Source organism: Silene latifolia, chromosome 9 (assembly GCF_048544455.1).
Source record: "Silene latifolia isolate original U9 population chromosome 9, ASM4854445v1, whole genome shotgun sequence".
In the NCBI taxonomy this organism is placed as follows: Eukaryota; Viridiplantae; Streptophyta; class Magnoliopsida; order Caryophyllales; family Caryophyllaceae; genus Silene; species Silene latifolia.
Window position 1 is genome coordinate 170,716,088 of NC_133534.1, and position 18,380 is coordinate 170,734,467.

Here is an 18,380-nt window from a genome sequence, read left to right on the forward strand (position 1 = left end):
TCAATTCCTTAAAATTGAACAATTCATTTGTGAGAGAGTGTGGACGCGGGCCCACGGGGGCGCTTGGGGGAGAACAAGCGTTTGCATTTGTGGAGTCGCCACCAATTTATTGTGGAAAATTGGAAACCGTTCGAATACCTCGTGTCATGTCAAGACACAAAGTAATGACATGAACACTAAGCACTCGTTACCCTTAGCATTCTATGTCTAGAATGACTCTCGTGGATGCCAATGAACACGGATGTTCACAGAGATCTGGAGTAAGGGGTGAGGGTACGTATTAGGAAGCTCTTTTGATCGAACACCTAATCCCGCCCGCCTCGATAGCGGCCTCTACTAATGATTAGGGAAATCATTTATACTCGATATATTGTCGATTTATATGCATGCAATGCAACATCCATTATTTTGATCCTAACATGTGAAGAATTAGACTAAGTCGGTTGACACTGTAACACCCCGCACTTTCTTAATATTTTTAAATAAACTTTTAAGTAATTTTTATTAAATAATTATTATTTTAAAGCTTATTTTCATAAAATATAGCCGTAGCCGTGTAACGGTAATAATAGTGTAGATTTTAATAATATTATTCTCCGACTCGAGTTATAGTAGACTTGGGACGAAAATTCTAGTGGATACCGACTCATTTTGAGTTATTGGGCTTAACTTAACTCATGGGCCTTTTTCCCCTCCTTTCTCTACACAAAACCTCACCTAAACCCTCACAACTTCATCTCCCTCACTTGTAATTTCTGAAATTTCCCAACAACCACCCCACCATTGTTGAACCTTCCCTTACTAACCCTAAAATCACCATATCTCACTCAATTCTTCACCAATCTCGTTCCTTTTCGCGCCATTCTCTTCCTTTTCTCATTTCCCTTCTTTCTAAGTAAGAAAGTTGCCATCTTTTCCTCTATTTCGAAATTCTCATCTTACAAGGATGTGGATTCTTGACTTAATACCTTTATTTTTGTGTTTAGGGGAGAACTTGGACAACCCGGAGGAGGATAGCTACATCATTGACGAGTCTTTAGAAGATTGAAGTGCAAAAAGGTAACGGTGATGGGTTACTCGACTTTTATGTTAAAATTGTATGAATTGTGTAGTATTAGACTCACATGAATGTCAAATTTGATGTCTTTCATGCCCTTTGGTGATTTGATGTTGAGTAGAATGCTTGTATGGTAATCCTCACATGCTTAAGGAGTAGTTTTGTGCCTTGTTGAAATATGAGACTTGTCTTAAAGAATTTCTCTCATAATTACATGGTTAAACTTTATTTTAATGATTGATAAACAACCCCATATGCTAATTACATCTTGAAAGTGGAAATTTTCTGAGTATTCATCATATTAGAGGTGCATGAGATGATTAAATGAAAGATAGTTGAATTTGGAGGACTTTGGATGTTGTTCATTGTTGTTTTTCGTGTACGGGTGTCCCTGCCGGTGGGCGGCGCAGCAAATGCCGGCCTACCAACCGGCAGCGAGACCATGCCTCCCCGAGTTGAAAAATTAGGAAAATTTAGTATTGCATGACTTTGCTTGGTGGACCGTGAGCCGGTCTACCAACCGTGCAAAGCGCCCTGTGTTTTATTAAGTTCAATGTGTGTCCCTGCCGGTGGGACCGTGGTGCCTGGTCTACCAACCGGCAGCGAGGACAAATGCAATTTAGTGTCTTTTATAGCTGGTGTGTTCCCTGCCGGTGGGCGCGGCGGTCAACAACCGCAGAGAACACACAATGAGCCTTCTTGAACAAAAAGGGACTCTAGTGGTGTTCCCTGCCGGTGGGCGGCGGCGGTCTCTACCTACGAACACACGTCTTGGTATTTTTGCCTTGTTTCATCCATAGCGGTGTTCCCTGCCGGTGGGGGCGACGGTCTCCGGCAAAACACACATATCAAAGCATTTTTATCTTGTTTCACCTTGCAGCGGTATCCTTTGCCGGTGGGCGGCAGTGTGCCCACACCGCAGAGTGCACCTAATATTGTTTTACTCCTATGCTTTATGCATGCTTCACATGAATTGTTTACGTTATGTTTGGGTAACCTTTGTTGCTCGTAATTGTGAACCAAGTGTGACTTTTACATTGTGAGACTACTCGACATACCTTATTTATTTGCCCTCGGACATTGGGTCACGGTTAGGTGCCATTGTTCCGAGTTGGGCTATTTTTCCTTCCGCCTTTTTCGGACCAGGGGTCACGGTTAGGTGACAAGGTTCCGCTTGAGGTTACTCGACTTTCGGGCACGGTTAGGTGTACCATATTTCGAGTCTTGGATACGATTTGGTATCGTTTGTCGAATCGGGTGTCGTCCATCCCGAGAGTCTGGCCAGGTTTAGACTAGGACCGTATTATGATCGTCGTCCTACCAAGAGGTTGGAGTCTAGAGGGTTGTCTTGTTTGAGTCTATACTTTGTAATTTGTCTTACATTTGAGTTGAGTCAATATTTGACCGTTGGACCTAATTATTCTTCTCACATTTATGCATAACTACTCTTATTGCATTTTGCATACTAATCATGATTCCCTTGTTACCGTAAGTATTTATTCTTATACTTGTTTGTTTAATTACATTCCTAATTACTTGTATTTTGACATATTGTGGCTGGGAGAACCCTGAGTTACTCCCCACTGACTGTGGCTTTCATATTTATTATGAATGACAGGTTGGTGATGAAGCTTAAGTGGGCAAGACCGTGTGAGCTAGCGAGTTCTTACCTTGGACCTTATTTAGTTATCACATAATAGACTCACCTACTTTTCGAATCTATGTTAATTCGTGGGATATCTTTTCCCCAATAAATAGACTTGTATTGTAAACTTAAAGCTAACTATCTAAACTTTTTATCGTGTTGGTGATACCTCGCGTTGGACTTCATTAGAAGTCTTAAAAGTTTTAAAATACTCGTGTTTCCGCCACGATTTACTAGTTATATTTAGTTGCCTCAACGAGGGGTGTCACAGTTGGTATCAGAGCAATATTGCTCCCGACGCACACACGTGTACCCCAACTTAAGATTCTCACTTGACCTTGAATAACGAATGAGAGATGGGTAGAATTAAGGACCTAAGTTGGTAGCCTTTTTGTGTATGTTTTGTGTTAGGTTCTAACTTGTTTGCTCTTGTGCAAGATGGCACGACCAACCCAAGTGGAAAATGCTATCATGCAAGCCCTCACTCAAGTACTTGCTAATCAACAAAATGCTCAACCCGCTCCCATTGCACCCGAAGCTAACCGTCAAGGAAGTTATGCTTGGATTGCAAGTCAACTAGCAAGGAACAAGGCTAAGACCTATGGTGGTGAAGTGGATCCCGTTGCTCTCTCGGAGTGGTTTCGTGATATGGAGAAGAACTTCTCTCTCTTTGATGCCCGAGAGGAGGACAAGGTGAAATTAGCCTCTCATTTTCTTGTGAAGGAAGCCGATAGGTGGTGGACTTTGACCGGTCCTACCGCTACACAAGACCCCAACTTTGATTGGAACCGCTTCAAGTCACTTGTGGAGACTCGCTTCTACCCTAAGGAGCTCAAGCAACAAAGATTGAAGGAATTCATGGACTTCAAGCAAGGAAAGCTATCAATTCAAGCCTACACCGACAAGTTTAATGAACTTGCTCATTATGCCTCCAAGTTCGTGAAAGATGAAGAGGATCGTGTCTACTTCTACAAGAACAAGTTGAATCCTAAGGTGGAAAGCATGGTGAGAAGAAGCTCAACTACCTTTGTGGAAGTTTATGATGATGCCATTTGGGCCGAAAGCTCTTTGAAGGCCATTGAAGAAGATTCCAAAATCCACTCCTCTTCTCATTCTTACCGTTCTAACTTTCATGGCAAGAGACCATTTGTGCCTTCTACTCCAAACTATGCCAACAAGAGGAGGTTTGTACCAAGGATGCAAGACCATGGAGGACAAGGACCAAGAGTTCAAGAACCTAGAGGACAAGTTCCCTCACCAACTAATGAACTTGAGAAGGACCGTAAGTGCTACCATTGTAGACAAGCTCTACACCCCGGAGTTGGATGCTATGGCAAGCCCTTGACTTGCTTTCATTGTAAGAAGCCCAGACATCGTGTTGCCGATTGCCCCGAGAAGAAGAATGCTCCTACTTCAAATGCTAGGCCAAGAGGAACTATCTTTGTCATGAGTCGAGCCGAAGCCGCCGCTCATCCCGATATCATTACGGGTATGTTCTCAATTTTTGATCAACCTTGCCTCATTTTATTTGATACCGGCGCATCTTTATCTTTTATATCTTCCAAGTTCTCGGAAAAACTAGCCATTGAGCCTATTCCTAGTGAGGAAACTTCTATATCCTTACCTTCCGGAGAAATGTTCTCTTGTTCCCTCACTTTCTCCGACATTCCTATCTCTATTTCGGGAACCTTATTCCCCGCTAACCTACTTCGTTTTCCCCTTGAGGAATTCGATGTAATTTTGGGTATGGATTGGTTGTCAAAGTATGATGCAAGATTCGAGTGTAGAGACCAAAAGATTCGCCTCAAGAGTCCGTTAGGCACTCGTGTGTCCTATAGAGGAGTCCGTTCCCAAGAAGGTGTGAAGTTGATTTCCGCTTTGAAGTTGATGAGTATGAGGAGGAAAGGTTACCAAATCTTTCTTTGTGTGGTGACTTCGACCTCCCCTTCCTTACCGAAGATCGAAGAAGTGCCCGTGGTTCGTGAGTTTGTCGACGTCTTTCCCAAGAATTGCCCTAATTCCTCCCGAGCGAGATGTTGAGTTTTCTATCGACCTTGTACCCGGAACCGGACCGATTGCTAAAGCCCCGTACCGTATGGCGCCAACCGAGTTGAAGGAGTTGAGGAAGCAACTTGATGAGATGATTGAGAAGGGATTCATTAGACCTAGTGCCTCGCCTTGGGGTGCTCCCGTTCTCTTTGTGAAGAAGAAAGATGGATCCATGAGACTTTGCATTGACTACCGTGAGCTTAACCGTGTTACCATCAAGAACAAGTATCCTCTACCAAGAATTGAAGATTTGTTTGATCAACTCAAAGGTGCTTCTACTTTCTCCAAGATTGATTTGAGATCCGGTTATCACCAAATTCCCGTTCGTGAGTCCGATATCCCTAAGACCGCCTTTAGCACGAGATATGGACATTTCGAGTTTAAGGTGATGCCCTTTGGTTTAACCAATGCCCCTTCTATCTTCATGGACCAAATGAACCGGACTTTCTGTGAGTTCTTAGACAAGTGTGTTGTGGTCTTCATCGACGATATCCTCATCTTTTCCAAGTCCGAAGAAGAGCATGCCGATCACCTCCGTATCATTTTGGGAATCCTTCGTTGTCAAAAGTGGTTTGCCAAATTCTCCAAATGTGAATTTTGGTTGTCTAAGGTGTCTTTTCTAGGCCATGTTATATCTAAGGATGGTGTCATGGTAGACCCTTCGAAGATTGAAGCCGTGATTGAGTGGAAGAGTCCAACCGATGTTGGTGAGATCCGTAGTTTCTTGGGTTTGGCGGGTTACTACCGTCGCTTTGTGAAGGATTTTTCCAAGCTTGCTAGACCGATGACTCAACTTTTGAAGAAAGAGACCAAGTTTGTGTGGACCGAAGCTTGTGAAGGTGCATTCCAAGAGTTGAAGAAGAGGTTGACTACCGCTCCCGTGTTGACCTTGCCCGAGGATGGAGTTGATTTTGATGTGTTTTGTGATGCTTCTAAGATGGGTTTGGGTTGTGTTCTTATGCAAAATAGAAGAGTTGTTGCCTATGCTTCGCGACAATTGAGAGTTCATGAGGTGAACTATCCCACTCATGATTTGGAGTTAGCCGCCATTGTTCATGCCTTGAAGATGTGGAGACACTACCTCATTGGAGTCCATTGCCGTATCTACTCCGACCATAAGAGTTTGAGGTACATCTTCACCCAAAAGGATTTGAATATGAGACAACGACGATGGTTGGAATTGGTGAATGATTACGACATGGAGTTGTTGTATCATGAAGGAAAGGCAAATGTGGTTGCCGATGCCCTTAGTAGGAAGTCGACTCATTCCTTGAGTGTCATTCGTGTGCTCCCCGACGACCTTTGTGCCGAGTTTCGTAAGCTAAGTTTGCAACTTGTGGAGAGTGGTTTTGATTATCTTAGTGCTATGGTTGCCGAGCCCGTTCTTCACCGTGAGATTCTAGATAGCCTTGTGGACGATGCTACATTTAAAAGTTTTCAAGCCAAGCTTCTTGAAGGGAAAGCAAAGGATTGTGAGATTGACGCTAGAGGTTACCTCCGTTACCGAGGACGCATGTATGTGCCCGATGCCGTTGATTTTAGGAAGAGAGTTCTAGATGAAGCTCATCTATCCCCTTATTCGATTCACCCCGGAGGAGACAAGATGTATAAAGATTTGAAGCTTCAGTTTTGGTGGCCTAACATGAAGAATGACATTGTGTCATATGTTGGAAGATGTCTTACTTGTCAACAAGTGAAGATTGAGCATAAGAGACCCGGTGGTTTGCTACAACCATTGGATGTTCCTTTATGGAAGTGGGAGTCCATTTCCATGGATTTTGTGATGGCCTTGCCTAAGACGTTGGTGGAAAGGATGCCGTATGGGTTGTTGTGGATAGATTGACCAAGTGTGCTAGGTTCATCCCCATCAAAGAAACTTGGAGTTTAGACCGTCTTGCTAGTGCTTATGTTGAAGAGATCGTTCGTTACCATGGTGTTCCTAAGGAGATCGTTTCGGATCGTGACCCGAGGTTTTGTTCAAGATTTTGGAAAGCTTTGCAAGATGCTATGGGTAGTAAGTTGTTGATGAGTACCGCTTTTCATGCCGCTACCGATGGACAATCCGAGAGGACAATTCAAACTCTAGAAGACTTGTTGCGTGCTTGTGCCCTTGATTTTCATTCTAGTTGGGAGAAGAGCTTACCTTTGGTGGAATTTTCTTACAACAATAGTTATCATGCTTCTATCAAGATGGCCCCTTATGAAGCCCTTTATGGAAGGAAATGCCGTAGTCCAATTTGTTGGGACCAAGCAAGTGATGTTCGTGATCTAGGACCCGACAAGTTAGCCGAGACGATTGATCAAGTGAAGCTCATCCGTGAAAGAATGAAAGCCGCCCAAGATCGACAGAAATCTTATGCCGATGTTCGCCGTCGACCCTTGGAGTTTGAAGTTGGAGATAAGGTGTTCTTGAAAGTGTCCCCGATGAAAGGAGTAAAGAGATTTGGAGTTAAAGGGAAGTTGAGTCCGAAGTACATTGGACCGTATGAAGTGATAAAAAGGATTGGTACCGTGGCTTATAGATTAGATTTGCCCCCGAGTTTGGGTAAAGTTCATGATGTCTTTCATGTTTCTCAACTTAGGAAGTACATTAACGACCCTAGTCATGTGTTGCAAAATGAGATTCCCGAGCTTGAGCCTAGTCTCTCTTTCGAGGAGAGACCGATTCGTATCTTGGATAAAAAGGAGAAGAAGCTAAGGAGCAAAGTGGTGCCCTTGGTGAAGGTTTTGTGGAAGTGTGGTGATGTGGAAGAAGAGACTTGGGAGCCGGAGGCTTCCATGCGTGTCAAGTACCCTAGTTTGTTTTCTTAAGGTAATACCTTTTCGTTTCAAGTTTCGAGGGCGAAACTTTTTAAAAGGTGGGGTGATTGTAACACCCCGCACTTTCTTAATATTTTTAAATAAACTTTTAAGTAATTTTTATTAAATAATTATTATTTTAAAGCTTATTTTCATAAAATATAGCCGTAGTAGCCGTGTAACGGTAATAATAGTGTAGATTTTAATAATATTATTCTCCGACTCGAGTTATAGTAGACTTGGGACGAAAATTCTAGTGGATACCGACTCATTTTGAGTTATTGGGCTTAACTTAACTCATGGGCCTTTTTCCCCTCCTTTCTCTACACAAAACCTCACCTAAACCCTCACAACTTCATCTCCCTCACTTGTAATTTCTGAAATTTCCCAACAACCACCCCACCATTGTTGAACCTTCCCTTACTAACCCTAAAATCACCATATCTCACTCAATTCTTCACCAATCTCGTTCCTTTTCGCGCCATTCTTTTCCTTTTCTCATTTCCCTTCTTTCTAAGTAAGAAAGTTGCCATCTTTTCCTCTATTTCGAAATTCTCATCTTACAAGGATGTGGATTCTTGACTTAATACCTTTATTTTTGTGTTTAGGGGAGAACTTGGACAACCCGGAGGAGGATAGCTACATCATTGACGAGTCTTTAGAAGATTGAAGTGCAAAAAGGTAACGGTGATGGGTTACTCGACTTTTATGTTAAAATTGTATGAATTGTGTAGTATTAGACTCACATGAATGTCAAATTTGATGTCTTTCATGCCCTTTGGTGATTTGATGTTGAGTAGAATGCTTGTATGGTAATCCTCACATGCTTAAGGAGTAGTTTTGTGCCTTGTTGAAATATGAGACTTGTCTTAAAGAATTTCTCTCATAATTACATGGTTAAACTTTATTTTAATGATTGATAAACAACCCCATATGCTAATTACATCTTGAAAGTGGAAATTTTCTGAGTATTCATCATATTAGAGGTGCATGAGATGATTAAATGAAAGATAGTTGAATTTGGAGGACTTTGGATGTTGTTCATTGTTGTTTTCGTGTACAGGGTGTCCCTGCCGGTGGGCCGGCAGCCGGCCTACCAACCGGCAGCGAGACCATGCCTCCCCGAGTTGAAAAATTAGGAAAATTTAGTATTGCATGACTTTGCCGGTGGACCGGCAGCCGGTCTACCAACCGGCAAAGCGCCCCTTGTGTTTTATTAAGTTCAATGTGTGTCCCTGCCGGTGGACCGGCAGCCGGTCTACCAACCGGCAGCGAGGACAAATGCAATTTAGTGTCTTTTATAGCTGGGTGTGTTCCCTGCCGGTGGGCCGGCAGCCGGTCAACCGGCAGAGAACACACAATGAGCCTTCTTGAACAAAAAGGGACTCTAGCTGGTGTTCCCTGCCGGTGGGCCGGCAGCCGGTCTACCGGCAGAACACACGTACTGGTATTTTTGCCTTGTTTCATCCATAGCAGGTGTTCCCTGCCGGTGGGCCGGCAGCCGGTCTACCGGCAAAACACACATATCAGCATTTTTATCTTGTTTCACCTTGCAGGCGGTATCCTTTGCGGTGGGCGGCGGGTGCCCACACCGGCAGAGTGCACCTAATATTGTTTTACTCCTATGCTTTATGCATGCTTCACATGAATTGTTTACGTTATGTTTGGGTAACCTTTGTTGCTCGTAATTGTGAACCAAGTGTGACTTTTACATTGTGAGACTACTCGACATACCTTATTTATTTGCCCTCGGACATTGGGTCACGGTTAGGTGCCATTGTTCCGAGTTGGGCTATTTTTCCTTCCGCCTTTTTCGGACCAGGGGTCACGGTTAGGTGACAAGGTTCCGCTTGAGGTTACTCGACTTTCGGGCACGGTTAGGTGTACCATATTTCGAGTCTTGGATACGATTTGGTATCGTTTGTCGAATCGGGTGTCGTCCATCCCGAGAGTCTGGCCAGGTTTAGACTAGGACCGTATTATGATCGTCGTCCTACCAAGAGGTTGGAGTCTAGAGGGTTGTCTTGTTTGAGTCTATACTTTGTAATTTGTCTTACATTTGAGTTGAGTCAATATTTGACCGTTGGACCTAATTATTCTTCTCACATTTATGCATAACTACTCTTATTGCATTTTGCATACTAATCATGATTCCCTTGTTACCGTAAGTATTTATTCTTATACTTGTTTGTTTAATTACATTCCTAATTACTTGTATTTTGACATATTGTGGCTGGGAGAACCCTGAGTTACTCCCCACTGACTGTGGCTTTCATATTTATTATGAATGACAGGTTGGTGATGAAGCTTAAGTGGGCAAGACCGTGTGAGCTAGCGAGTTCTTACCTTGGACCTTATTTAGTTATCACATAATAGACTCACCTACTTTTCGAATCTATGTTAATTCGTGGGATATCTTTTCCCCAATAAATAGACTTGTATTGTAAACTTAAAGCTAACTATCTTTTATCGTGTTGGTGATACCTCGCGTTGGACTTCATTAGAAGTCTTAAAAGTTTTAAAAATCTCGTGTTTCCGCCACGATTTACTAGTTATATTTAGTTGCCTCAACGAGGGGTGTCACAGACACGTAATTTAATCATACAATTGGGTCGAAGTTGGAATTAAGATTGATTACATGTGAAAACATACAAGCAATACAATAAAAGGAATACAATAATAAATACAATAAAGAAAATTACAATAATTACATTGGATTAATTGATTTATGTCGAAAATACTTTTAAAACGGATAATTTGGGAAAGAATAAATGAATGAATTAACGAACATGAATTAAGGTGATAATACGAATAATAGTTAATTAAATACGTAAACTAATAAACTAAGTCAAAGCAACACGGGAGTTCAGAGACAGAAATCAACCAGGAACAGGCGCAGCAGAGCTGCGTCCCTTGAAAGAGGCACAACAGTTGCTGCGTCTGTTCCTTGGCTCAGTTCTGGCTGTGAAGCCGGAATTGCGAGTCGTTAATATTCGTTGATGATTTTAATGCTTGCTTAATAATATTTGACTCGGATGAAAGTAATTAATAGGTTATTTACATATGATTAATGGTCATAAAAGCGATAAACACGGACGAAAACTAATTAGAACAGATTAATTACAAGATTAATAAGAGTTAATTAACAAATTAAGGAACTAACTAATTAATTAGATTAAACAGGTTATTAATGACGAACTACTGATGGATATGATGAACAAAAGGTGGGAAAATATGTCAACGATCGAATCCCAGAGACTCAATATGAAAAAATCGAACCTCTAAAACCCGAGTTTGATTTTAATGACGAAAACCCGCAAATATGAATTATAAGGGATTTAAGTCGGGATTTAATAATAAATTAAATACTAATGATGATGAATAATATATGTTAGAATTACTATGTTCAAATCGTTACATTAAAGAATCAAAGAACAATTGAAAGAAAAAGAAACGAATCAACAAAAGACGAAGGAAGAAGAAAGGAAGCAGGAACTGCGGCAGCCTCACGAAGAGGCGCAGCAGTTGCTGCGTCCTTTCTCGACGTCTGTCCTCTGATAATCCGTAAAAAGGGTTTAAAGCTTAGTTTTAGAAATCGGTTTTAGAAATACTTTCGACATAAACCTTACAATATGATTACAAAAGTAAATAACAATAATAAAATAGGGATTATACACCCTCAGACTTACATGTTTGACGAAACGAGATGAACTAAGTATACATTTAGTGATGCTCGACTCGAATGTAGACGAAAGTGGCCTCGTAAGATGAAAACGAATAAGATTGATTAAAGTTGATTATGGTGGAGTTGGTCAAATTGGTCGGTCATGCAAAACGAGGCTGGTACTCAGAAAGATCCGAGCTTACGTGGTCGAAAGTTCAAGCACGTAGACGCCAAAAAGTAAGAACGTGGTCTAGAATGCAAAGGGAGAAGAGAAGGGCGGAAACTCGCGTGAGAAATATGTGAGACCGAAGGTCTCTATTTATTCTAATCACACGGAGGAAGTAAGGTTTTCGGAGAAACTTTGGAAGTGAATCTCGAAAAGATATGAAAAGACATGAAAAATACGCAGAAAAGGACTTGGGAAGAGGCGCAGCAGACACTGCGTCTCTTAGAAGAGGCGCAGCACTCGCTGCGTCCTTGCCCAAGTGGTTTCCTCCTGCGGAAGAAAGATTTCTGTGTTTTGGTTATGGAATAACGGATTTATCTTGTTTTCCTTAATATTTTGTGTGAATATTACGGGAAATTATTTGCCAAAGATTAAAAGATTGTAAAATATAGAATAGAAATATCCGGAATATTCCAGAACATTCTGACTCGGTTATAGAAAATGAAGACGGTTTTATGACCCGGACTCCAAATGTACTCTAATTACTGCCAAAACGACCGTATCGGCACGTAGACGACAATTAAGAGGTAGACACAAGTGTTTGAGCGATCACTTGATGATAAACTTACGAACTGTCACAAATCGTTCCGCGTACCAAACATGCGGCCCAATCATCACCGGGTGGTTTGCGGGAGGTGCAGAAATGAGGTATCTACAGAGCCCCCACTTTGACTGAGGCTTGGACAAGGCGAAAGTCAAAGTATAGCCATCAGGTTAATCGAAGATTACAACCTGACGACTATGGCGACGCGAGGCGGCTCAAGGGGTCTGAGCCAAGGACCTGTCGTCGGGAACATTTTAGAGTTTGTCGACTATCGGGGAGGGTCATTTAAAGTCCATTAGACTACGTAAGGAGGCTCGCCAGTCATAAGAAGAGACTGTTGGAATATGTGTCCTCCGACAATAATGCGATCACAACTGTTGATCATGACGATCACATGTTTAAATCTTGTTTTAAGAATACTTGTGGGATGTAATATTTTACAGTCAACTGGTCCACACATGTAACACCCCCATTTATTTAGGAGCCTTTAGCTAGACATTTCCAAATAAATAGGACTGTTACCATCTCGATTTCCCGAGGTAGTGAATAACAAAGTACAACAAACCAAAGTACTTTAAATTAAAACTTTAGTGAATACATGTTTATTACAACTTTAACCAAGTAAAACTTAATATAAATTACAATACATCTCGCAGCGGAAATAAATAAAGTGATGTAATTATTCTATGTGATCTAGACTTCAGCTATAGTCCAAGTCAAGCTCTCATCCCAATGCTCCCAAGTCAGCTAATCTTTAGTACCAGTCAAATCTGCTCCCCATAAAACGGTTCACCGCAGGTGTTCACGAATACACAGTCAACCGCGAGGTTGAGTAGGAATAAATACTAACAACAAAAACATACAATAAATAATCCAATTTCCTTTTTCATTGCACAACCCCCTGACAACGTGCTCCTTTCTTTTACTTACTCATTACACTAATCATCCCGCCAATCCCTGGCCGGGGCAGCCTCAACCCGAAGGTGAGTAAACACAAACTACATTACACTAATCATCCCGCCAATCCCTGGCCGTCATAATCAATTATTCGAATTACGTAAATTAGTTATATAATTTCACTAAACTACGGGGTATTACAGTCTTCCCCCCTTAAAATGAACTTCGTCCCGAAGTTCGCCCATAACTATTACAACAACACGTATAAACATCTACACAACTGAGCACCATCCAACTTATATTAACATAATTATCCGTTTACGATCATTTACGATTATCAACTACATCAATCTTATCACAATATGTCACAATAATAACTCGGAACATTTGTAGTATCACATCCCTTCCCCCTAAAAATAAACTTCGTCCTCGAAGTTCGGGATATCAAACAACAGGAATAAACAAAACATTTGTTGTAACATCACAAAACATGTAATACACATTGTAACACAAGACAACTATTATTTTTAACACCATAATCATTGATGATATAATAAAAGTTACTAAACGGAAATTAAATAACTAAAACCTTTAAATTAAGTTAGATTTATTACTTGTATGTTTATTCTCACCAACAACATCTGACTTAAACATGGGTGTAACTAATATAATATTTTGGTTTAGGGCGACACATTCCACATATCATTAGATATGTAATTATAATTCACATAATTTACAACATTAAAATATCAATGTGCAAGAGATAAGAAACAATTCTCTTAGAAATTTTAGTACAATTTGCATTTTCAAGAATAAGGAAACACATGTTACAACTTCCAAAAATCATTAATAAATAATCACATAATTACTCCTTAAGCACTTATACGTTTTATAAAATACAGAGAATTAGTAAATCATGAGAAAAAGAATCAAGTCAAAAACTCATAAGATCGATTTATAATGCATTTTACAAACTACTTGGTCGAAACAAAATTTTTACAGCAACTTGTAAGAAACTTAGGTCAACTTGTAAAAATCATCATAAATTGTCAAAATATTTCCTTACAACGTGGCTTACCAACCTAGAAACATACATGAGTCTATTAAACAGCAAAGTTAGAATTATAACAAATTATTATGTAGTTTTTAAATGATAATTTTTACGAAAACATGGCGCGAAAACATCACTGTACAGGAATATTTCGACTACTGTCCACTAAAATATTTATTTCTCCTAAACCGTATATTATTTGAATATGAGACCAGTGGCATATGAAAGTTAACTCACAAGGCTATCACACATAAAAATATCAAAGACGAATTTTAAACAAACAGTAAATGGCAGCCAAAACAATCAAGGGTAAAAATCTTGTGAAATCAACCAAAATCACATTCTTCACAATTCCACACAACAATTAATATTTCACATACTTAACCATATTCACTCCTTCCACATGCATGTCCACATACTTCTTCATATCAACATGCTTAAAACAACGCTTAAAATCATATCACATTCTATCACCTTAAAAGCAAGGTTACGTTCCCGTAACCGCCATCATCAACAAAACCAATAGTCGACCAAAGCAACCAAAAACTCCTAAGACAAAATAACAACGTTCATTTTAAATTTCCCCATACTGTAACATCTCTCAAGGTATCCGGTTCGAAACTGGAAGGGCCAGAAGTTTGGTGTGAGGGGGCCCCTAACTCATCCCAATCTTTAAGTGGACTCCTATCAGTTTCTTCCCGGGTTCATTTTATTTAGACACAACCTAAATTCATTATTATGTTCATTGGTTAGGCCTGAGGATCGTTTTGCTCTGATACCACTTTGTAACACCCCCATTTATTTAGGAGCCTTTAGCTAGACATTTCCAAATAAATAGGACTGTTACCATCTCGGTTTCCCAAGGTAGTGAATAACAAAGTACAACAAACCAAAGTACTTTAAATTAAAACTTTAGTGAATACATGTTTATTACAACTTTAACCAAGTAAAACTTAATATAAATTACAATACATCTCGCAATGAAATAAATAAAGTGATATAATTATTCTATGTGATCTAGACTTCCACTATGGTCCAAGTCAAGCTCTCATCCCAATGCTCCCAAGTCGGCTAATCTTTAGTACCAAAACTGCTCCCCATAAAACTGTTCACCGCAGGTGTTCACGAATACACTATCAACCGCGAGGTTGAGTAGGAATAAATACTAACAACAAAAACATACAATAAATAATCCAATTTCCTTTTTCATTGCACAACCCCCTGACAACGTGCTCCTTTCTTTTACTTACTCATTACACTAATCATCCCGCCAATCCCTGGCGGAAATGCGACCTCAACCCGAAGGTGAGTAAACACAAACTACATTACCAAAGGTAATGTCGCCTCAACATATAGTTGATTAAATATCCACGGATGGCCTGCGGACCAATCTGGGGCTGCCTCGAGTAAATACGATAAAATATCGTCTCGCGAATAAATCAAATACGTCACCCGAAGGCTCTTACACGACGTCTGCCAATATAACCTCAATAATAATCTACATCACCACGAAGGGATGTCTGCCAGTATTAAACTGAATAACCAATGCAATAACAGTAACTCCATCATAATTAATCCAACCAACATATACAATATAACTTCTCCCTTCCAACAATTCCAATGATATCAACCAACACAATTCTCATATGATCAATTCACTTTAATATAAATCATCCAACAAACATTATCGAGTAAAAGTTGAGTAGGATTTATCCCTACCTGATAAGCAATTCCAATTAAGCAGCCCAAGCAATCCAATAAATAAAGCAAATCCGATCCGATTATAATTCTTCAGAACCGTCACCTAATCAAAATATTATAATTCAATTCAATTCAATTATTCATTTGTTTATTCCTTTTATTATATTAATTACTCAAATTAATTATTTATTATAATATTTTATTCATAACTTATTATTATTACGGTATACGAAAACCCGAGTCAAACCCAACTTAAAAACCCGACTTAAATAAATAAGACCCAAACCCATAACCAACCCATATAGCTCGTAAAACCCAACAACCCAAAAACCTCCATGTAACATGTGAACCATCCCCACACCCATTCATTCACGGTTTTAAACCGTGATCAACGCCTCACCAAAACCCGCATCCCATGACACTCCTAGCCACCACCAGTACCACCCAGACCTGCTAAACCCTAGCCTGCACCACTGACAATCCCGACAACCACCTACCACCAGCTAAAACACCACAAGCACTCCAAAAACTCACGCCCTAACACTACCATGACACAACTAATACCGAAAACCCGACACCATCCTCTATACAACACTACACCACCTACGGCCACCACCATCTCCACCATTGACCCACATTGGTTCCAGGGGTTGTCCCACCTTCCACTCGCCCCTTACATAACACCACCACCTCCTCCCAAAACCGACAACAGCACTAACAGTACCCTCCTCCTCTGTTTCGCGCTTTACGAGCCACCGAACCACGAACCTCCATCTCCGGCCACCACAACACCACCCTAAGGGTCGGCCTGGCCACCATCAACCATCTCAACCATGCCCAGGTCAAGTTGGGTCCAATTGGTGGTTCGAATCAGGCCTGCTTTAACCCGCAACAACCACGACAATTACCCTCCCCTGTTTCGCGTTTTCCCGACAACTACCACCACAACCACCATATCAGACCACCACGACACCACCACGATGGTCGACTCTTCCCCCCATGACCAACCAACCCAGGTCCGACTCAATACCAGTCACAAACAAGGGTTTAAACCCGAGTAAACCCATACTACAACCCCCTTTAAACCACTCTCGAAAACACCATTCAAACACCCCTTTCCCGTCGGTCAACAGAGGTTAAGTTAAGTCAACGGTGATCCTTGGTCATCCACGGTCACAACGGTACTTACGGCCTGATCTAAGATGGTCTAGATTACAAGTTATAATATCGCAAAGTATATACATAAGACGGTCTGAGAATATTACCTTGAGACGATAAAAGACGATAAATTCCTTGCTAATCCCCTTTCTTATTCTCCCTCTCTCTTTATAAATTATTTTTTTCCAGATTTGATGAATAATAAGGACCATTGTTTGAGGTTTCATCTATTTATATTGGTAGGCTAAGGTTATAAGGAACCAATTAGGAAATATAAAATATACTTATTATTATTATTAGTAATTATCCGATCCCGACAATTAATCAACCAATTTACGCAACATATATAGTCGACCCAAGCCCTATAGCACATGACCCAACTCCAATCCCGTCTTTCTTTATTATTTTATTTATTTAATTACCGTCTCACAACAAATATTATTATTATTATTATTATAAATACAATTACTATTATTATTATTATTATTATTATTATTATTATTATTATTATTATTATTATTATTATTATTATTATTACTATTGTTATTATTATTATCGTATTACTATTATTATTATAACATAATAATCATTCACTATTACCATATAAATTATCGTATATTATTATTACCCAATTACCATTCCGACCCATTACTCTATTATTTTATTATTTTATTATATCATTCCATCTTATTCACAATTATTAATTATAACCGTCATAATCAATTATTCGAATTACGTAAATTAGTTATATAATTTCACTAAACTACGGGGTATTACAACACATATCGGTAATGATTGGCTGACTAGAGTTTGACATTACTGTCGTGCGACGGTGGTGATCAGTTGATCCCCTTTGGTCATACCTAAAGGGTAACACTCTTAATTGAATATTTAATTGATCGTATGACGATACGAGTTAATTAAATTACTTAAAATTGACGGACGATTTTGGAAGTAATATTTACGTGTCTCATTATAATTTGATTAAATAAGATACGGTCTAAGTGATCGAATTGTTTTATTAGATGAAATTATTGTTTACGGAAACAATTGAAACTGAATGAATAATTTATTATAAATACAAGATGTTGTGATTTATAAACTGGTAAACCATTTTGGTACAAGTAATTGTGAATTACAATGTTATTTTTATAAATGACATATTTTATTAATATGTTGATTTTTAATTGTTAAAAATACATTTTAATTATAAGATATCATGTAATGTGTCACATGTGATATATTTACAAAATCACAAATAAAATGGACTCATCCATTTTATGTGTGTATACCGAAATGGAGAGTGTATTAGGTTAAAAATTATGTTGATTATTTATAAGTGGAAAACATAATTACGAAATCTACACCTAGCCTTGCATGCCTATATTCTTGGTTAGAGAATCAAGCCCATGCATAGGGCACCCTTCCCACACCCACCGGTTTTCCCCCTCTATGAGAATCAAATGGGTTGTTTTTATTATTCATTCATACTCTTCTAATTTCTAGTGTAAGAAATAGCCTTTCTCTTAACACATCTTAAGAAAAACAAAAGAGAGAAAAACTCCAAAATTCCTCCTTACTCTTGGCCG

At 39.7% G+C, this 18,380-nt stretch overlaps 1 protein-coding gene across 1 annotated transcript in view; it reads left to right on the forward strand.

Moving 5' to 3' along the window:
* The first annotated feature begins 727 nt into the window (after positions 1–727).
* The window catches only part of LOC141601884 (uncharacterized), an 85,776-nt gene continuing 68,123 nt past the window's right edge, over positions 728–18,380 (forward strand). Inside the window, exons 1-2 of the mRNA XM_074422194.1 lie at positions 728–1,059; positions 3,141–4,059. Coding sequence (XP_074278295.1) covers positions 3,141–4,059 — 919 coding nt within the window. The 5' untranslated portion in view covers positions 728–1,059. The remainder of the gene's footprint in view (positions 1,060–3,140; positions 4,060–18,380) is intronic.